This window comes from Salvelinus sp. IW2-2015, linkage group LG9 (genome assembly GCF_002910315.2).
Source record: "Salvelinus sp. IW2-2015 linkage group LG9, ASM291031v2, whole genome shotgun sequence".
NCBI classification, from domain to species: domain Eukaryota; kingdom Metazoa; phylum Chordata; class Actinopteri; order Salmoniformes; family Salmonidae; genus Salvelinus; species Salvelinus sp. IW2-2015.
In genome coordinates this window covers 1,568,676-1,591,163 of record NC_036849.1, presented here as the reverse complement: position 1 = coordinate 1,591,163, position 22,488 = coordinate 1,568,676, and the positions used below count along the sequence as shown (strand labels likewise).

At 42.2% G+C, this 22,488-nt stretch overlaps 1 protein-coding gene across 7 annotated transcripts in view; it reads right to left on the bottom strand.

Moving 5' to 3' along the window:
- Positions 1 to 22,488, bottom strand: part of nrxn3a (neurexin 3a) — a 423,493-nt gene that overhangs the window by 58,573 nt on the left and 342,432 nt on the right. For all 7 annotated transcript variants that reach the window (XM_070445086.1, XM_023993917.2, XM_023993923.2 and 4 more), the window contains one exon: positions 16,458 to 16,629. In XM_070445086.1, the coding sequence (XP_070301187.1) occupies positions 16,458 to 16,629 (172 nt within the window). The remainder of the gene's footprint in view (positions 1 to 16,457; positions 16,630 to 22,488) is intronic.

The window sequence follows — 22,488 nt, the reverse complement described above, 5'->3', positions numbered from 1 at the left end:
GATAGAGAGACAGCAGGTAGCTGTGTGTGTGAGTGTGTGTGTCTGCACGAGTCCACCTGTGTGTCTGTATGTGTCTTTCATGCTCTTTACCCTGCCTGCAGTATGTTTGCTGCTCTACGGGGACCTTATTTCCAACTGTTGCATAAATTTCACACTCAATGTCTGCACGCGCCATTTCTGAAAAGCCTGCGCAAGTACACAAATATTGAGATGTATAAATTTGCCGTAAAATGTATGCCATTCAAATACATGCTTGCCGCTAGAAACCAGACCTGTCGAAAACTGTGCACGCGTGAATGAGACATTAAAACTCTGCCTGAAAACTCCTCCATTCACCTAATATGGTGCCAATAACTCCCTTTATTTGCTGTACAATTTGGAACTATTGGCTTTACGCCACGGCATGCAAAAGACAAATTGTTGTTCAATATTTAGTTTATCAATAGATTATTGGGTATATATACCCTGCCTTGGTATAGACTCTGAGATTAAATATGCAATGATGTCACGCTCCTATCGCACAGCAATACTGTAGCCTTCCCATACTGTCGAATATTTGACATAAGCTACCGGTCTATTTACTCTGTTGGCAGAATGTTTTCATCTTTAGCAGTAATTTATGCTGTATCTGGAAAAGGACTGTGTCAGTTTTTGAATGAGAAAACAACGGCAAATTGTCATGGACCTGTCAGCAGAACGTTTGAATTCAACAATGTTTTATAACGACTTTCCCCCCAACCTAAACATGATGGACTGTCACTGCCCGCAAATTCTAAAACATTGCAGGCCATGCTACTCAAAAAAAAAAGTTTTGTATCTACTTGACTAGTACTACTGATATTCATTACTGCATTGTTGGGAAAGAGCAAGCAAAGAAGGCATTTCACTGTTACGTGTGACAATAAAAACTTGAAACTTGATAGATAGGCCTACTTCAATGTAAAAGATCAGCTGTTAAATTTGACTGTATACCGGTATTATAAACCACGCGGCCTACGATATTGCAAAACTTGAAATACATATAGCCTATCTATTCACTAGGCTACTAGGTGCAATTAAATGGCTTCTTCCCTAACATGAACCCATCATGGCCAGAAAAGGTGAGGAATATATTCTGCAATGGTTATGAAAATCAAATAGGAAAAATATTCCTATGTCTAATTATAAGAATCCTATGTCTAATTATAAAACATAGTTTTTAACTCTTCTTGCTCATGGAAAAAGGTTGCAGCCTTGTAAATATGTTATCCTGTTTTCATTTTTTTATGAATAAGCCTTTCGACAAATCCCCCATTTGCCAGCTTGCAATACAATATTTCAACCACTAGCAGATGGGCATACGCATGGTCTGAAGGTTTGCGTGAAGATTGATGCACTCATATTTTGGGATATATTTTGTACTTACGCAAGGTTTATAAATGAGGCCCCAGATATTGTCAAATTGCTTTACAAATGAAAAATATCCTTCCAAGGCACTAAAATAGCATCAGTTCCATAGATGTCACCTTTCATTGGTGTTACTGTCTGAAGACTGACAGCATTTCAAGATATAGAACAAAGAAAAAAATCGCACAAAAGCTCTGACGAAGGCCTTGAGGCCGATACTTAAAGCTTCTTAAAGAGCAGTGACACTGTCAAGAGCAATGTGTGGGTTTCTTCTTCTTTTTTTCTCGAGATGTAGAACAAAAAGAAAGATGGAGTAAGACATTATGGATGCCTCTATACTTATTGCATGATGCAGTTTATATTTGCATGAGTTACTGTCAAATCAGGAGGCATATCATTTCCATAATGATTCATTCACCCAATCACCCTTGCGATTGCTATGGAAAGCAATCTTGTGCCTGGATTGTGGTATGTGTTGTGGGTCTGTGTTGATCTCTCACTCTCTATCAGTCCTGCTCACCATCCCACACTTCCTCTCTCTATTACCACTCGCTTAATTCTATAGGCCTACATCTAAAATTCTCTCTTTCTTCCCCTTACATTTCCTCCCTGAGTGGAACCACTGACAGAATTCATTTGCACAGGGCTCTCTGACTCTCCCAGAGGGCCGTCTCGCTCTCTCCCTCTCCCCTCCCAACTCCATCCCCCCTCCCCTCTCTTCACTCTCCTTGATGCTGACTGCCTTGCCCAATGGAAATAGGAGCCTCCTTCTGGAAGATTTCCCCTCAGTATCTCTAAGAGACAATGGCAGTCCGGGTCCTTTATCTGGCCATCCGCACTGCTCTCATTTAAATCACAGGATTAGACGCCTGGCTCACACTGAAAGGCTTATCTCTCCCCCCTTCCCTCCATCCCTCCATCCCTCCATTCCCCGCGGCCCCCAGCAGAGATTTATAGGGGCGGGAGATTCTGTTTTCGATAGCAGTAATTGTATTTGGCTTGTAGGGTACACAAGTATTTATCCACGACACCATTACCTTAAATCCTTGGCAGATAAAGGTGGCCCAAGGTGTTTCTTATCCAATCACACCACCTCTCTCTATCTTTCGCTCCCTCTCTTTTTCAGTCTCTTTCTCTCTCTCTCTCTCTCTCGCTGTTTGAGAAAATGTATGTGTTGTCAGGTTTTCTGAAAGTGACAGAGTTGGGTGCATGTTGTGAACTGCTCTGCAGTGCGTAAGGCAGCATCTAAGGTCTCACATGGACCACCGTATTTCTGTCCTCCTCCCCACAGACACAGAAGACTTATTGGATCATGGAGACGCTTTCCCGATACCGAGAAGAGAGCGGAACGTCCCCGGGCACGTTAGACTCCTCCTTATCATCTTCCAGATGGAGCCATAGGTCGACATACCTATCAATCAACCTGATCACTCCTGATAGGAGGTCAATTCTCCGTACTTATCAAGTTCTGAGACGCCGTCTTGATGCCTTTTGCCAGTCAAAGGGGAGGAGCTGGCCTCAGAGGCAGGCTATAGCGTTCCGCTCCCTCGTCTCCATTGTGTGTCGAGCCAGTTGCAGAAAGCTAGAGGGAAAATAAACCTGCGACGGAGTGGCTGTCACAGGGTGGCTCAGACGAAACGCAGCCTCATTCATATGAAACAGGGGGCCTGTGCAAATGAAAGCAATCATCCTCAAACACGCCGTGTGTCTTTTGAATGCAGCTCCTGATAAGCTAGGAGGAGGTGCTGCTTTTTCAAGGCAATTTGCTGCAGAGTATTTCTTCTCTTTCTCTTTTCTCCATTCCTCTCTTCTGCACAACAAGCGTGACTCTGGTAATCGATTCCTATCTCTCTAGCTATTAGGGTTGGGAAATATCCAGATTTCCATACCTTCATACTGTTCCTGTACCATCCCGGGGCATAAGGTATTACCCGCAGTGCACACACGGGGGAACTATTTCTTTCCAAGCGTAATGTTTTTTAAATAATAATAATTATGGTAACAAATGCAAACAAAGTACTAGCGAATTCCCATTGTGGATGCTAGCTAAATTATAACAAGCCTAAGCGAACATAAACTAAGGACAGACACCCCAGCTCCTCAGCAGGGATCTTGATCCATGAGGTGATTGATCGTCTCTGCTGTAACCAAGCAGCTTGATCTTCCAAGCTAGCCACTTATGTAGCAAGTTAGCTGAGCTGGAGTAAATTTGTGGCACATTTTAGATAGTTAAACTTATATTTAGCTGGAAAACAGTAGTACATTTTAAGTGTAACTTGATCACCTTTATTGAGCTGTACAACAGCGGATCATCACATCACGAAAGCTTCCATTTGCTAGGTGTGCTCTTTGTAAACAAACATGCCATGTGGCTGGCTAGATCAGCTGCTTAAGAGAACAGCTTCATAATGAAAAAAGAATACAACAGACGAAATTAAGAACGCAATCTGCTTTATCGATTAACCTAGTGCACAAGTTGACTGCAGGTGTTTATTTAAAAATAACAATTATTGATGGTTTTGAAAATCATACCGTGGGCGTGGGCATTTTAAAATACCCCGGTATATGTTATATACGGTATACCGCCCAAGCCTACTAGCCTCACAGACAAGAAAACTCAAGGGCAATGAACCCCTAGAGTACTTTAGTACTACCTGAACAGAATGAGTGGTTCTGAATAGAATACTGAAAAACTCTAAAGGGAGAGAAGGAAGGAACATTGTTAAGGTTTCCTATTAAAGTTAGTTATTGGGGGGGAAAAAATATTTAACTTTTATTTCACTAGGCAAGTCAGTTCAAAACAAATTCTTATTTACAATGACGGCCTACACCGGCCAAACCTGGACGACGCTGGGCCAATTGTACGTCGCCCTATGGGACTCCCAATCACGGCCGGTTGTGATACAGCCTGGATGTGACCTGATCAGGACAACTGACACTGGCTACATGACAGTCTTTTGCTGTAATATAGTCCTGAAAAGCCTTGCTTATCTCTGCACCCTAAAATTTATGAACAGACTTTTCTTCTCCGTAATCTCTATTCTTACAAATTGCTGTCATCGCTTTGACATGATAAAGTGTCATAATTAAGTGCTCAAAATTCTTCCTTGGAAGCTGTCCGTCTGCACCCTCCTTTCCCACCGACTACCCCGCCGGCATCTTAGCATGCAGACCATGGCTGAGCTGAAAAAGTGTTTCTCTAAGCTAGTTCCTGTGGGATTACAACACATCATATCTGCATGGCTGGCTCCCATAAGTGAGATGGAACTCTGTAGGGGGAACGCAAACCAGGTAGAGTTTGGCATACTTCAACATAGCCGTCGTGGCCCCTTACTTTTTCAAATATTTTTACTAATGACCTACAACTAGCCTTGAGTAAAGCCTGTGTTTCTATGTATGCTGATGGCTCCACATTATACAGGCCAGCTACCACAGCAAGTGAAATCACTGCAAAACTACATCACAAGTAGATGCAGTCAGTTTTAGAACAGGTGGCTAAAAATAAGCTCATCCTAAATATATCAAAACTAAAAACATTGTATTTGTGACAAATTCTTCACTGAACCCTAAACCTCATCTAAATCTTGAAATTAATAATGAGGCGATTGAGGGGACTAAACTGCTTGGAGTAACCATAGATTGCAAAAAGACATGGTCAAAACATACTGATGCAACGGTAGCTAAAATGGGGAGAGGTCTGTCCGTGATAAAGCGCTGCTCTGCTTTCTTGACATCACAATCAACAAAACAAATCCTACAGGCCTTAGTTTTATCACACCTGGACTACTGCCCAGTTATATGGTAAAATGCCAAAAAAGAAGGACAAAGGCAAATTACAGTTTGCCCAGAACAGAGCAGCACATCTGGCCCTTAAATGTACACAGATGGCCAATATCAATAACATGCATGTCAATCTCTCTTGGCTCAAAGTAGAGGAGAGATTGACTGCAACACTACCTGTCTTTGTGAGAGGTATTGATGTTTTGAAAGCATCAAACTGTCTGTTCAAACAGCTGACACACTGCTCAGACACTCATACATACCCCACAAGACATACCACCAGGGGTCTCTTCACAGTCCCCAAGTCCAGAAGAGACTCTGGGAAACGCACAGTACTACATAGAACCTTGACTACATGGAACTCTCTTCCACATCAAGTAACTCAAACGAGCAATAAAATCTGATTTAAAAAAACATAAAACACAAAGCGGACTGTGAAGAGACACACACACGTATGCACACATACTCTAACACCATTAGGGTTGAGTGCCTTGCTCAAGGGCACATTGAAAGATTTTGCGCCTAGTCGGCTTGGGGATTTGGGGATTCTGTTTCTTTAGTTTAACATTCAGAAAAAAAACACTGTGAAAACACTACGGACACAACAACAAAACAGTGGTCTATCTAAGCCCCATAATTAACTACAATTAAATCAGTAGTGTGACCGCAAAAGTACAATATCAAAAACCAACTGAACAGCCAAACAGAGTAAATCATAAGCTAACACCAAGGTATACCTAGCATCTTTCTAGAACGTCCAAAGACTCTCTGTGTTCACAATGACGACAACCTTTACCCTGTCAAATGTTCATGTCATAACATGCATTCTCAAAATTGAATGTGCATGTGTATATGTGCGAGATGAGCCTGTCTGTGTCTTTTCCATCATGAGCAGTCAGCAGTTCCAGAGAGATTGTTCACCACACGCCGTCCCTGCAGCTCCCCGACACCACCAAAATGATCCAGTGATTTGACTGCCACACGCGGGGACACGGGCCAGCGTAACCCGGGTAACAGGACAGAACAGCCCAATGGCGGAGGTAATTGACGACCATTTTCCCCCGCTGTCGCTGGCTATTACTGACACTGAGGCCTGGAGGGGAGGCTGAGGCAGACATAGGGACATCACCATGCATCATACAGCCTGGATGGCAATGGCCTCACAAAGGCTATCTGATGTTCTTACAGAATTATACCACACAATATACAGTGAGCTACAAAAGTATTGGAACAGTGACACATTATTTGTTATTTTGGCTCAGTACTCCAGCACTTTAGATAATACGATGACTATGAGGTTAAATTGGAGACTGTCAGCTTTAATTTGAGGGTATTTTCATCCCTATCGGGTGAACCGTTTAGAAATTACAACACTTTTTGTACATACAGTAGTCCCACCATTTTAGGGGACCAAAAGTATTGGGACAAATTCACTTATACGTGTATTAAAGTAGTAAAACGTTTAGTATTTGGTCCCATATTCAGAGCACGAAATAACTGCGTCATGCTTGTGACTCTACAAAGTTGTTGGATGCATTTTCTGCTTGTTTTGGTTGTGTTTTAGATTATTTTATGTCGAATACAAATGAATGGTAAATAATGTATTGTGTCATTTTGCAGTCACTTTCACAGTTAATAACAATATAATATGTTTCTAAACACTTCTACATGAATGTGGATGATACCAGGATAATCCTGAATAATGATGAGTGAGAAGGTGACAGATGCACAAATACCCCCCCACCAAAAATGCCAACCTCCCCTGTTATTGTAATGGTGAGAGGTTAGCATCTCTTGGGGGTATGATTTAAAATGCTAACCTCCCCTGTTATTGTAATGGTGAGAGGTTAGCATCTCTTGGGGGTATGATATAAAATGCTAACCTCCCCTGTTATTGTAATGGNCTAACCTCCCCTGTTATTGTAATGGTGAGAGGTTAGCATCTCTTGGGGGTATGATATAAAATGCTAACCTCCCCTGTTATTGTAATGGTGAGAGGCTAGCATGTCTTGGGAGTAAGATATTTGTGCTTCTGTAACTGTCTCACTCATCATTATTCACGATTCATTCAGGATTATCCATAATCATGGTAGCATCAAACATTAATGTAGAAGTGTTTAGAAACATATTCTATTCCAATTTTACAATAAAAGTGACTACAAAATGACACAATACATTATTTACCATTCATTTCTATTGGACACAAAATAATAATGAAAACAAACAGCAAATGCATCCATTTGTAAAGTCAAAAGCTTGATGTAGTCATTGCGTGCTATGAATATGGGACCAAATACTTAAAGATGCACAATGCAGAAATCGCTCCGCCACTTTCTTGTTACTAAAATTCTAATAGTTTGCCTAATTTCAGTTTATGTGACAAAACAAGCAAGTATAGTGTAGAGAATCATTGTACCATCTAAACCGCTGTGAAATATATTCTTCAAAACCACTTTTTTTTTTTTTCAGTGAAAGAAGCAGATGTGAAACTTAAGACCTGGAAGCATAGACATAGTGCACTTAGAACAGATCAGGTCGCCCAAAAAGTGACATATTGCAGCTTTAACTTTTTACTACTTTAATACACATATAAGTGAAATTGTCCCAATACTTTCGGTCCCCCAAAACGGGTGGAAAATGTACAAAAAGTGCTGTAATTTCTAAACGGTTCACTTGATATGGATGAAAATACCCTCAAAATCACTGTCCCAATACCTTTGGAGCTCACGGGCATACTGCACTTTTATGCTACTACTGAAATATACTGTTGGCAAAATATACAGTCTTGGTGTTAAAATGTAAACTTTCCATGGACTTCCTGCAATAAGACACTATTCCTAATCACCTTAAACATCTGTGAGTGTTGTCTATGGCTGTTTGTTCTGTCCTTCACCCTTCTCTCCAGCTCTCTTTTTCTCTCCTCCTCAATCATTTCTCCCCAGATACCAAGTAACTCATTTGTGCATTCGCCTGTCTCCTTCCTCCATTGTCCATCTCGCCATCTCCTCTCTTGTCTCTTAAATATAGTCTTTACTTTCATAGCTTCCTTTTCTTTGCCATCGCAGGTGAAAAAAAACTACCTGATCACACACCTGTTCTTTTCTCTTGCAACAGCTTGACTTATTTATACATGCACTCACACCTTCATCTTTCCTGGAGTCAGCTGATCGGGTCTCTGTGAGTTGCCCTAACCTCCTCTTGCTGAGATATTCAAATCACATGGCACCTGGGTTTATCACAGGTAAGGTGTCCATTGCATTGTGGTGCTCATTCTCACGCCAACTGCCGTGGTTCTAGACTTCAGCAAGAGATGAGTGCAAATTCTCAGCTGACGGCAAAGTAGTCAAAGCACGGTGTTACACACACACACAACTTTAATGTTGCCACTTCATTACTTGACCTTACTTTTAAAAATGTGAGCATCATAGAACAGGTTAATGCTTTCCTGCCAATCAATTACTTTTGAGATTGTGCACAAAGTTACTGGAAGCAGGGAAGAGAAAGAAAGCGAGAGAGAGAGAGAAGGAGAAAGGGAGAAATGACTTTTTAAAAGGGACTATGAGAGTAAGGGTGAGTGGTCAGGCACAGTACAGGCAGTTTGGTCTCAATCAGAATCTTGGCAGTGTTCCAGAATACTCCTGGAAAAGCGCTTGTCATCTGAGAATGGCTCCCGGCCCAAACAGTAATGAAGGTTGTGAGCTCTCGTGTCCCCTCGTTTATGGGTATGTAGGTGTTTCCAGGACAGGTGACCCTTTACCTTCCATTTGAGACCACGGACATGGTGGAGAGAGACGAGTCTTTCAAAGATAGCCATAGAGAAAACTAATGTACAGTTGAAGTCAGAAGTTTACATACACCTTAGCCAAATACATTTAAACTCAGTTTTTCACAATTTCTGACATTTAATCCTAGTAAAACTTCCCTGTCTTAGGTCAGTTAGGATCACCACTTTATTTTAAGAATGTGAAATGTCAGAATAATAGTAGAGAGAATTATTTATTTCAGCTTTTATTTCTTTCATCACATTCCCAGTGGGTCAGAAGTTTACATACACTCAATTAGTATTTGGTAGGATTGCCTTTAAATTCTTTAACTTGGGTCAAACGTTTTGGGTAGCCTTCCATAAGCTTCCCACAATAAGTTGGGTGAATTTTGGCCCGTTCCATCTGACAGAGCTGGTGTAACTGAGTCAGGTTTGTAGGCCTCCTTGCTCACACACGCTTTTTCAGTTCTGTCCCCACATTTTCTATAGGATTGAGGTCATGGCTTTGTGATTGTCCTTAAGCCATTTTGCCACAACTTTGGAAGTATGCTTGGGGTCATTGTCCATTTGGAAGACCCATTGGCGACCAAGCTTTAACTTCCTGACTGATGTCTTGAGATGTTGCTTCAATATATCCACAGAATTTTCTTTCTTTATGATGCCATCTATTTTGTTAAATGCACCAGTCCCTCCTGCAGCAAAGCACCCCCACAACATGATGCTGCCACCCCTGTGCTTCACGGTTGGGATGGTGTCTTCGGCTTGCAAGGCTCCCCCTTTTGCCTCCAAACATAATGATGGTCATTATGGCCAAACAGTTCTACTTTTGTTTCATCAGACCAGAGGACATTTCTCCAAAAAGTACGATCTTTGGCCCCATGTGCAGTTGCAAACCGTAGTCTGGCTTTTTTATGGCGGTTTTGGAGCAGTGGCTTCTTCCTTGCTGAGAAGCCTTTCAGGTTATGTCGATATAGGACTCGTTTTACTATGGATATAGATACGTTTGTACCTGTGTCCTACAGCATCTTCACAAGGTCCTTTGCTGTTGTTCTGGGATTGATTTGCACTTTTTCGCACAAAAGTACGTTCATCTCTAGGAGACAGAACGCGTCTCCTTCCTGAGCGGTATGACGGCTGCATGGTCCCATGGTGTTTATACTTGTGTACTATTGTTTGTACTGATGAACATAGTACCTTCAGGCGTTTGGAAATTGCTCCCATGGATGAACCAGACTTGCAGAGGTTACAATTTCTTTTCTGAGGTCTTGGCTGATTTCTTTTGATTTTCCCATGATGTCAAGCAAAGAGGCACTGAGTTTAAAGGTAGGCCTTGAAATACATCCACAGGTACACCTCCAATTGACTCAAATTATGTCAATTAGCCTATCAGAAGCTTCTAAAGCCATGACATCATTTTCTGGAATTTTCCAAGCTGTTTACAGGCACAGTCAACTTAGTGTATGTAAACTTCTGACCCACTGGAATTGTGATACAGTGAATTATAAGTGAAATAATCTGTCTGTAAACAATTGTTGGAAAGATTACTTGTGTCATGCACAAAGTAGATGTCCTAACGGACTTGCCGAAACTATAGTTTGTTAACAAGAAATTTGTGGATGGTTGAAAAACGAGTTTTAATGACTCCAACCTATGTAATCTTCCGACTTCAACTGTATGTAGGATTACGGCAGGTTTAACCTAATCCCATTCTATGAGCCAACATCCACATTATGGATGGGAGTTTTTCCTAGCCACCGTGCTTCTACACCTGCATTGCTTGCTGTTTGGGGTTTTACATGTCTCTGTGTCCAATGTGAAGAAAGTTAGAGGTAGTTTTGCGAGCCAATGCTAACTAGGACCTCATTGCCAAAATCCCGAAGTATCACTTTAATAATCAATCAAACTATGAAATGTATTTATAAAATCCTTCTTACATCAGCTGATGTCACGAAGTGCTGTACAGAAGTGCTGTACATCACTGCCAAAATCCCGAAGTATCCCTTTAACTATGAGATAATTTAGAACATTAAGTAATTAAGTGAGGATATTAACAAAAATCTCAAGACCCCGGGGTCCTTTAAGACATTGTAAACCACTAGCATTCAGGGTCGGGTACACTCAAATCCTGTACCAATCTACTAGAAGCAGCTTGCTAACTAATGAAATATTGGTGTGTAAAAGTTATCACCACACATTTTTCTATCGGAGCTTCGGAGCATAACTTAATTCCCTATACTTTCTAAAGCCTGAAGCCTCTTGTGAAGGAAGTAATATGTGCCCTTCCCTCCCCTGGTAAGAGACTGATAGGTTAGCTATAATAGCTAGGCAATCACAGATTTGGCAAAGAGCTGCCAAGGAGCCATTAAGGATTAATACCTCCAAGCATTAAGAAAATAAAAAGCACAGATGTTTGGTGCCATTACCGCAGAACACCTTGGTCCATTTCCCCGTCTTTAGATTTAATAAGCTGTATAGTCCCCAAGGCGGCACATGAAAAAGTCTCACTTTACAGTTTGCCACTGTAGAGTGGCTGTAAATGGCTGTTTATGTTAGCACGGCATAAAATGTCTATACTAAAAACACCAGGACAAACAAAGACGAGACATCCTTTGAGAAAAACAGTGACAATAAGCACTAAACTGTATGGATGAGGTTTGAGGCTTGAGGCTGGGGATGTCCTAAAATGGTTCCCGTATATAGGCCTATGTGAGGTAAGGATTGTCAACCAGATAGATATCTCACAGGACACATTTTAAGATATAGCATAATTATAGTTTTACACATTTAACCCTTTTCCTAACATTTATGATAACCTTAAACATCTGTGAGACCCATAAAACCAACTAGTTTCTTACACAACTGTCAACTCGTCCCATATCCTAGATCCTTTTAAACTGCAAATGAACTCAGGGAACCCAGATCCTCGGCAGTACCACAGCTAACTCTTTACACTTTTGTAAATTACATTGAACAGACACTTTATCCAGAGAGCGATGTAAAAAGTCTTCACTACCCTAAGCCATGTAGCAGTGTCAGCCCATCCAGTGTCACTCCATCCATATTTCATGGCTGTCTATTACTTGACGAAGCAGAAGACATGGAAAAAATGAAAAATGAGCAAGCCCCATTGGCGACATAGAAGTCTGGCCATTCATTTGATGGGCCTGCTGTGGCTCATTGTAAGGGTATAAAAGGCCTTGATTCAAGTGCAGACTCTCCCATTAAGCTTTTTCAAGTGTAATTTCAAGTCCCCCAGGGCAGTGGCCAAACTAGCAATTAGATTGTAAATGACATTGATATTACAGGAGGGGAGGGAGATCAATGATGGTTGAATTACAGGCTTTACTAATCTGTAAATGAACTGCCAATTTGGGGGAGAAATGCCTAAATGGGGTAATTTTCAACCAAACAGGTACTGACTAGGCTATAGAGTCATCGAGAAGTCCCAATTTAGAAATGAAAGGGTTCTTGTCAAGTGTTGATCAGTGTGTGTGTGAGTGAGTGAGTGAGTGAGTGAGTGAGTGAGTGAGTGAGTGAGTGAGTGAGTGAGTGAGTGAGTGAGTGAGTGAGTGAGTGAGTGAGTGAGTTAGAGAGAGAGAGCAGTAGATACACAGAAAGAAAGAAAGAAAGAAAGAAAGAAAGAAAGAAAGACAGAAAGAAAGAATGCAAGGGAAGTGATTTCTCTCCTGGCTCCTATTCCCATCAGAGTGTCCATGTCTGTGTTGTGTTGAAGTAATGAGGCCGAGTGGCACACTGTGGACCGGTCTGAATCATTAACGTGAGTGATACTGGCAGACCTAGGAGACGCTGAGGCAATGCTGCTCTGCTCAGTGTGTGTGGCAGGTTAGAGGGAAGATTCAGCTCTTATGGGAGATGTACTGTACTGTTACTGTACTCAACACAGGAAGACAACGAGACATCACATGCCAAAGGGGATGTTTCCAAGGGGGATGTTAATGGTATAATGTACTGTACAGCATTTTATAGTGTTGGCAGTGGGAGCTGTATCTCCAGGAGTGATAAGTATAATTTTTGTCTTGATCAGTTGTTGTCTACTACTGTCATTTTGCTAGATAGGGCCATCTACTTTAAGTGCTGTCTGTCTTCCCAGTAGCCTACTTGGTGTGTGCTGGCTGCTATTCATTTACAGATTATTGTTGACACGTCAACCAGGATTAAGGGGCAGGGCAATTTGTGACTTGTTGTTTTGGTAGTCAGTGGCTGTATTGGAGGGGGAGTGGTTTCTCCTCTGCTAGGCAATCAGCAATTAGTACCGGGAGGTGTGCTCTTCATCTTTGTAAGGCAATTAGCAATAAGTATTAGTACTTCAGCCTCCCCTGTTTTCTCAGCGGCAGCTGTAAGCGGAGGTCTCGTCGCAAAACTATGACCGTCGCCGAAACAAAGACGGTTCTGCCGAGTTGTTTTGCCGAGTTGTTCAAGGAAGGAAGGAGTGGAAGGCTCCAGACCATTCTCTCACTTTAGTATCTTACCTAGTTATTTTCAGATGATCTCATTTTGTAGCTTTTGGCAACTTTGTGTGTTCGATACCTGTTCGCTCCTCTCCCTGTAAGCTGTACAGACGCTCACCACCCCTTGGCTGCAACCCTTCTAATTTAGTGTACTCTGCGCGCACAACCCATGTGGAATTTCTGGTCTCTGGCAGCTTTTAGAACTGCCTATCTGCGGTGAAGAACTGCGAGTTCATCTCAGCCTATGCTGCCCTTCAGTCCCTTGACTTTTTGGCCCTAAAGGAGACATGGATCACCTCAGAGAACGCTGCTACTCCAGTTGCTCTCTCTTCATCTGACTAAGTTTTCTCTCATAGTTCGATAGCATCTGGCCGTCGCGGTGGTGCACACGGCTACTCATTTTTTCTATGTGGAGATTTTCTATTTTCTCCCTCTCTCACCTGTCCATCTCATTTGAATTCCATGCTGTCACTGTCACTTGTCAACTCAAGCTTAACATTGGTTTGATCTATTGCCCACCAGGTGTCCTTAGAGTTGTGCAATGAGCTCGACACCTTAATAAGGACATTTCCTGACAATGGCTCACCGCTCTTCGAACTTGGCGACTTCAACTGCCCGACGTCTGCCTTCAATTAATTCCCCTCGTCTCTTTTGACCTCACCCTTTCGCAGTCCCCTACCACTCACAAGACAGGCAATACGGATGACCTCATCTTTACTAGAGGCTGTTCGCCTGTTAATCTCACTGCAACCTCCTTCCAGGTCTCTGATCACTACTTTGTTTCCTTTTCTGTATCCCTTTTCTCCAACCCTAGCCACTCAGCCTCTACCCAGATGGTCATGCGCTGTTGCAATGTTCGCTCTCTATCTCCCACTACTCTCTCCCCTTTTATCCTATCATCTCTCCCTTCTGCTAAATCCTTTCTCCCTCCTGTCTCCTGATTCTACCTCATCGACCCTACTCTCCACCATTTCTGCATCCTATGACTCGCACTGTCCACTTTCCTCCCAAAACAGGGCTGTGGGCAGCTAGGCGAAAATGGAGGAAAACTAAACTTCCGGAGGACCTATCATCCATTCACCTCTGTTCTCTACCTTCCATTCCCCTGTATCCACTGCAAAAGCCACTTTCTATCACATGAAATGCCAAGCTTCTGCCTCGAACCCAAGGAAACACTTTTCTACCTTCTACTCCCTCCTTAATCCTCTACCCCCCCTCCCTCTCTGCGGAAGACTTTGTCATCCACTTTGAAAAGGAGATTGATGACATCCGCTTCTCATTCTCTCAGCCTATTGAGTCCACTGGTCCCACTCACACAGAACTACCCTATGCCTTGACCTCTTTCTCCCCACTCTCTCCAGATGGAATCCTGCAACTAGTGAGGGAGGTCTGGCCGCCGGACAACCTGCCCACTCGACCACTTCCTCTACTCCCTTCTCCAGACCATCTCTGGAGACCTCCCATTCCTCACTTTCCTCATCAACTGATCCTTGTCCACTAGATGCATCCCCTCTGATGTTAAAATAGACTTGAAAAACACTTGAGCGTGCTGTCTCTGACCAACTCTCTCACTATCGCTCTCAGAACAATCTTCTTGACCCTAACCATTCAGGCTTTATGATGTGTCACTCCACCGAGACAGCTCTTCTCTGTGTCACAGAGATTCTCCGCACTGCCAAAGCTGACTCTCTCTCGTCTGTTCTCATCCTCCTAGATCTATCTGCTGCCTTCACCACTGTGAACCATCAGATCCTCCTCTCCACCCTCTCAGGGCTGGGCATCTCAGGCTCTGCCCACTCTTGGATTGCATCCTACCTGGCAGGCCACTCCAACCAGGTGACCTGGATGGGATGTATGTCTGCATCACACTCTCACTACTGGTGTCCCCAAGGGCTCGGTTCTAGGCTCTCACCTCTTCTCTCTATACAAACATATATTCTCTGCAAACATCAAAGCAGTGATTGCTTCTGCAGGTTCATTCTCTGCAACATCCGTAGAGTATGACCCTACCTCACACAGGAAGCGGCGCAGGTCCTAATCCAGGCGCTTGTCATTTACCGTCTGGACTGCTGCAACTCACTGTTGGCTCAGCACCTCGCTTGTGCCATCAAACCCCTGCAATTTATCCAGAACGCTGCAACCCGCAAGTGTTCAAAGAGTATCTTAAATAATCCTACAGCACACCCCCCTCACATCACCTTCTCACCCTGAAAAAAAAATATGTTTGTGAAGTTTACATTTTTTTCTCCCTTACTAGTTCAGACTTGCTGGTAGCTACTTTATTGAGGAAAAATGTCCATCAATTCCATGTCCATCTTTATTCATTCACTAAACAGACAGAGTATTTGGCAGGGTTAAAACAGCAACCCACTCCAGAGAACAGCTGATGGTCTAACACTTCCTTAGATAAAAGTGAAGAAGTCTGAGGTTCTTTTCACATTATGGCCGAACACAGGACCAACTGGAAACGTCAAAGGTGTCTGATGGCAGATACTCTTGGCAGATCATGGAAGTTGACTAGTCAATACCTATGTATTATTAAAAACCAAGAGTTCTGACATATTGCATTCATCAAGATGTTCCCCCACGAGACACTGGAGATATTTAACATTTCCAATTTGTCTCTGGTTTCCTTTCCTTAACACTGCAAACAGAAGGCAACCAAAAAGGCCTTCAAAGTGTGGTAACTGTAAACATATGCTTGTAGTATAACGACAACTATGCACTTAAAAGCTTCAAGTAGACGAGGGAGGAACAGAAGAGAAGGAGTGGTAGGCGTGTGGGCACTGAACGCCAGGGCGGTGTGGTCTCTGGGAAGGAGTTTAGAGGCAGATGGTGTCCAGTGAGTTTAGGGTACGTTTACAACTTATTGGATTCATGAGTTAAACCATGCATGTAAAGATAATAGGTTTCACTTCCGAAAACCGGAAGTGAAACACAACTTGTGTATGCAAAGGTAACAGGCAAATAGCATAGGCCTACACCATGCATGCAAAAGTAACAGGTAGGTCACAGCACAGGTTAAACCATGCAGGTGTAGTGAGAGAGGGCTTCCGTACCTCCTGGGAAGTGATCGTTGATGGACCAGTTGTCCACCTGGAGGGTGGCGTTGCCCCCATTCCTGGTGAACCGCACCACATGGTACTTCCCGTCATTCACAGGGGTGCTGCTCTCTCTCACACTGATGTCCATCGTGCCGATGTTAAACGTCACACCGATCTTCCCTTGTTCCTAGAAGAAGACACAAACAAAGGAATTCATTTTGTGATTTTTTTTAATTTTGGAACAAATTTTTAGGCGATTCATTTGTTTTGACAAATTACTATTTTGTGCGTCCCATTTCAGATATAGTTATTACTATTTTGTTCTAAATGCTCTGATCTTGTTGCTTAAAAAATTGGTTAACTGAATGAATAAATCATAGAAATGTATTGCTTAGAGTCTGTGGAATGTTGGAAAATAAGGAATTCAAGATTTAATTATCTTTCTCTCTTTTCGTTCTATTCGCTCAGTCCCTAATAAATAATACATTATATTAACCTTAATGGCCCCTTCTGCTGGATAACACACACACACACACACAGAACACACACACACACCACAACACACACACACACACACACACACACACACACACACACACACACACACACACACACACACACTCACACTTGTAAAAATCAATGGTGTTAAATAAACCAGAGAGATAAACTAGATTAATGAGCAGTGAAGGCTCACAGAGTCACATGTTGGAAGAGAACAGATGTCAACGGGCAGGTGACCAATTCCACCTCCTCACTTTTTTCCACAGGAAGCTGTGTTGTGTTACAGCCTGAATTTAAAATGGGATTTTGTGTCACTGGCCTACCCACAATACCCCATAATGTCAAAGTGGAATTATGTTTTACTTTTCTTTTTTTTTACAAATTAATAAAACATTTAAAGCTGAAACGTGTTGAGTGAATACATATTCAACCCCTTTGTTATGGCAAGCCTAAATAAGTTCAGGAGTAAAAATGTGCTAAACAAGTCACATAATAAGTCGCATCAAATCACTTTGTGTGCAATAATAGTGTTAAACATGATTTTTCATCTCTGTACCCATCACACACAATTATCAGTGTGGTCCCTCAGTTGAGCAATGAATTTCAAACACACATTCAACCACAAAGACCAGGGAGGTTTTGCAAATAAGTGCACCTATTGTCCAGTGTGGCTCAGTCGGTAGAGCATGGCACTTGCAATGCCAGGGTTGTGGGTTCCATTCCCACAGGGGACCAATACAAACAAATAAGAAAATGCATGCACTCACTACTATAAGTTGCTCTGGATAAGAATGTCTGCTAAATGACAAAAACATTTAATAATATTGGTAGACAGGTACAAAAAAGCAGACATTAAATGTGCCTTTAAGCTTGGTGAAGTTATTAATTACACTTTGGATGGTGTATCAATACACCCGGTCATTACAAAGATACAGGGGTCCTAACTAACTCAGTTGCTGGAGAGGAAGGAAACTGCTCAGGGATTTCACCATGAGGCAAATGGTGACTTTAAAACAGTTACAGAGTTTAATGAATGTGATAGGATGTTCATCAACATTGTAGTTACTCCACAATACTAACTTAAATGACAGAGTGAAATAAGGAAGCCTATACAGAAAAAAAATATTCCAAAACATGCATCCTGTTTACAATAAGGCACTTAAGTAAAACTGCAAAAGAATTGGCAAAGAAATCTCCTGAATACAAAGCATTAAGTTTGGGGCAAATCCATCCTAATTCTATCACATACCCTGCCCATACCCATCTTGCCAAACTGAAATAAACTGATCCACACCTAGTGTTGCAAAAGTTTGGTAGCTTTCTCTAAATTCCCCAGTTTTCCAGAAATCCTGTTTATTCCCCGGTTTCCAGGAATTCTCCAACAGGGATTTCTAGAAAACTAGGGATTTTAGAAAAAGTTAACATAATTTGCAACGTAAAGTTTTAGAACATTTAGAAATATGCTATGTAGAACAAATATGCCTCTCTGACATGCAGAATTAAGATTTAAGGAACAGGGAATAGAATCGAAAACAGGAAGTGATCTCTAGTGTTCCAGAACCATTATTTTAAAGCCATGGGAACAGATTAATAACGTTAATTTACCTTCGAAGCATTCTTTTTTCTTTTAAAATCAAATTTTACCCCCTTTTCTCCCCAATTTCGTGGTATCCAATCGCTAGTAATTACTATCTTGTCTCATCGCTACAACTCCCGTACGGGCTCGGGAGAGACGAAGGTCGAAAGCCATGCGTCCTCCGAAGCACAACCCAACCAAGCCGCACTGCTTCTTAACACAGCGCGCCTTCAACCCGGAAGCCAGCCGCACCAATGTGTCAGAGTAAACACCGTGCACCTGGCCCCCTTGGTTAATGCGCACTGCGCCCGGCCCGCCACAGGAGTCGCTGGAGCGCGATGAGACAAGGATATCCCTACCGGCCAAACCCTCCCGAACCCGGACGACGCTAGGCCAATTGTGCGTCGCCCCACGGACCTCCCGGTCGCGGCCGGCTGCGACAGAGCCTGGGCGCGAACCCAGAGACTATGGTGGCGCAGCTAGCGCTGCGATGCAGTGCCCTAGACCACTGCGCCACCCGGGAGGACCTTCGAAGCATTCTTTAAAGTCCCACAAAAAACGCCATCATTGCGACTATGCAAAGCAATCACTCTGTCGCTCAGAAACTTCTCTTCCAGTGTCTGCATCACACAGATGCTTGTTAGCAAACTCTGGTCCATGGCATGGAGCCAACTCTCAGATGTTCAAATGTCCTCCATATTAGCCACTCCCCCGTAGGTACACTATGCAGTTGAAGTCGGAAGTTTACAAACACCTTAGCCAAATACATTTAAACTCAGTTTTTCACAATTCCTAACATTTAAGCCTAGTAAAAATTCCCTGTCTTTGGTCAGTTAGGATCACCACTTGATTTTAAGAATGTGAAATGTCAGAATAATAGCAGAGAAAATGATTTATTTCAACTTATTACCAGTGGGTCAGAAGTTTACATACAGTGTTTGGTAGCGTTGCCTTTAAATTGTTTAACTTGGGTCAAACTTTTCGGGTAGCCTTCCATAAGCTTCCCACAATAAGTTGGGTGAATTTTGGACTGTTCCTCCTGACAGAGCTGGTGAAAACTGAGTCAGGTTTGTAGTCCTCCTTGCTCGCACACACTTTTTCCAGTTCTGCCCAAACATTTTCTATAGGATTGAAGTCAGGGCTTTGTTATGGCCACTCCAATACCTTGACTTTGTTGTCCTTAAGCCATTTTGCCACAACTTTGGAAGTATGCTTGGGGTCATTGTCCATTTGGAAGACCCATTTGCGACCAAACTTTAACTTCCTGACTGATGTCTTGAGATGTTGCTTCAATATATTCCCCTAATTTTCCATCCTCATGATTGCATCTATTTTGTGAAGTGCACCAGTCCCTCCTGCAGCAAAGCACCCCCACAACATGATGCTGCCACCCCCGTGCTTCACGGTTGGGATGGTGTTCTTTGGCTTGCAAGCTTCCCCTTTTCCCTCCAAACATAACGATGGTCATTATGGCCAAACAGTTCTATTTTTGTTTCATCAGACCAGAGGACATTTCTCCAAAAGGTATGATCGTTGTCCCCATGTGCAGTTGCAAACCATATTCTGGCTTTATTTATGGCGGTTTTGGAGCAGTGGCTTCTTCCTTGCTAAGCGGCCTTTCAGGTTATGTCGATATAGGACTCATTTTAGTATGGATATAGATACTTTTGTACCTGTTTCCTCCAGCATCTTCACATGGTCCTTTGCTGTTGTTCTGGGATTGATTTGCACAAGTATTCATCTCTAGGAGACAGAACGCATCTCCTTCCTGAACGGTATGACGGCAGTGTGGTCCCATGGTGTTTATACTTGCGTACTATTGTTTGTACAGATGAACGTGGTACCTCCATACATTTGAAAATTGCTCCCAAGGATGAACCAGACTTGTGGAGGTCTACAATTTTTTTCTCCTGAGGTCTTGGCTGTTTTCTTTTGATTTCACCATGATGTCAAGCAAAGAGGCACTGAGTTTGAAGGTAGGCCTTGAAATACATCCACAGGTACACCTCCAATTGACTCAAATTATGTCAATTAGACTATCAGAAGCTTCTAAAGCCATGACACCATTTTCTGGAATTTTCCAAGTTGTTTAAAGGCACAGTCAACTGAGTTTGTTAACTTGACTAGGGTAGGGGGCACTATTTTAACTTTCGGATGAAAAGCGTGCCCAAAGTAAACTGCCTGCTACTCAGGCCCAAAAGCTAGGATATGCAAAACACTCTAAAGTTTCCAAAACTGTTAAAATAATGTCTGTGAGTATAACAGAACTGATTTGGCAGGCGAAAACCTGAGAAAAATCCATCCAGGAAGTGGGATTTTTTTATGTTTGTAGTTTTCTATTGAATGCCATTACAGTATCCATTGACTTAGGACTCAAATTGCACTTCCTATGGCTTCGACTAGATGTCAACAGTCTTTAGAAATAGTCTCAGGCTTGTATTCTGAAAAATGAGAGAGTAAGACCACTCTGAATGAGTGGACCCTACAGTGTCCCAGAGGTTTTTCATGCGCAAGACTGAGAGCGAGCCTTTCTTGTTTACCTTTTATATTGATGACGTTATTGTCCGGTTGAAATATTATTGATTATTATGACTAAAAACAACCTGAGGATTGATTATAAACATCGTTTGACATGTTTTCAAATAGTATCTTTACGGATACTATTTGGATTTTTCGTCTGCCTGTTGTGACTGCGTTTGAGCCTGTGGATCACTGAACAAAACGCGTGAACAAAACGGAGGGTTTTGGATATAAACAGGGACTTTATCGAACAAAACAAACATTTATTGAGTAAATGGGAGTCTTGTGAGTGCAACCATATGAAGATCCTCAAAGGTAAGTGATTAATTCTATCGCTATTTCTGACTTGTGTAACTCCTCTACTTGGCTGGTAACTGTTTGTAATGATTTGTCTGCTGGGCGCTGGTATGCTTTCGCCGTAAAGCCTTTTTGAAATCTGACACCGTGGTTGGATTAACAAGAAGTTCATCTTTAACCCGATGTATAACCCGATGTATGTTTTATGAATTTTTATGAGTATTTCTGTTTTTGAATTTGGTGCTCTGCAACTTCACTGGATGTTGGCCAGGTGGGACGCTAGCGTCCCCACGTACCCTAGTGAGGTTAACAAGAAATTTGTGGAGTGTTTGAAAAATGAATTTTAATGACTCCAACATAAGTGTATGTAAACTTCTGACTTCAACTGTATCTACAGTACTAAATCCATGTGTATGTATAGTGCGTATGTTATCGTATGTGTGTGTGTATGCATGTGTCTGTGCCAATGTTTGTGTTCCTTCACAGTCCCCCCTGTTCCATAAGGTGTTTTTCTTATCTGTTTTTTTAAATCAAATTTTACTGCTTGCGTCAGTTACTTGATGTGGAATAGAGTTTAGTGTAGTCATGGCTCTATGTAGTACTGTGTGCCTCCCATAGTCTGTTCTGGACTTGGTGACTTTGAAGAGACCTCTTGTGGCATGTCTTGTGGGGTATGCATGGGTGTCCGAGCATGGGTGTGCATTCAACAATACCTCTCATAAATAAAAGTAGTGATGTAGGCCAGGAGAGATTGACATGCATATTATTAATATTAGCTCTCTGTGTACATCCAAGGGCCAGCTGTGCTGCCCTGTTCTGAGTCAATTGCATTTTTCTTAAGTCCTTTTTTGTGGCACCTGACCACACGACTGGTAGGACCTGCCTTGTTGATAGTGTTGTTAATAAGGCAGAGCATCGCTTTATTATAGACAGACTTCTCCCCATCTTAGCTACTACCGCATCAATATGTTTTGACCATGACAGTTTACAATCTAGTGTTACTCCAAGCAGTTTAATCATCTCAACTTGCTCAATTTCCACGTTATTTATTACAATATTTAGTTGAGGTTTAGGGTTTAGTGAGTGTTTTGTTCAAAATACAATACTTTTAGTTTTAGAAATATTTAGGGCTAATTTATGCCTTGCTACCCA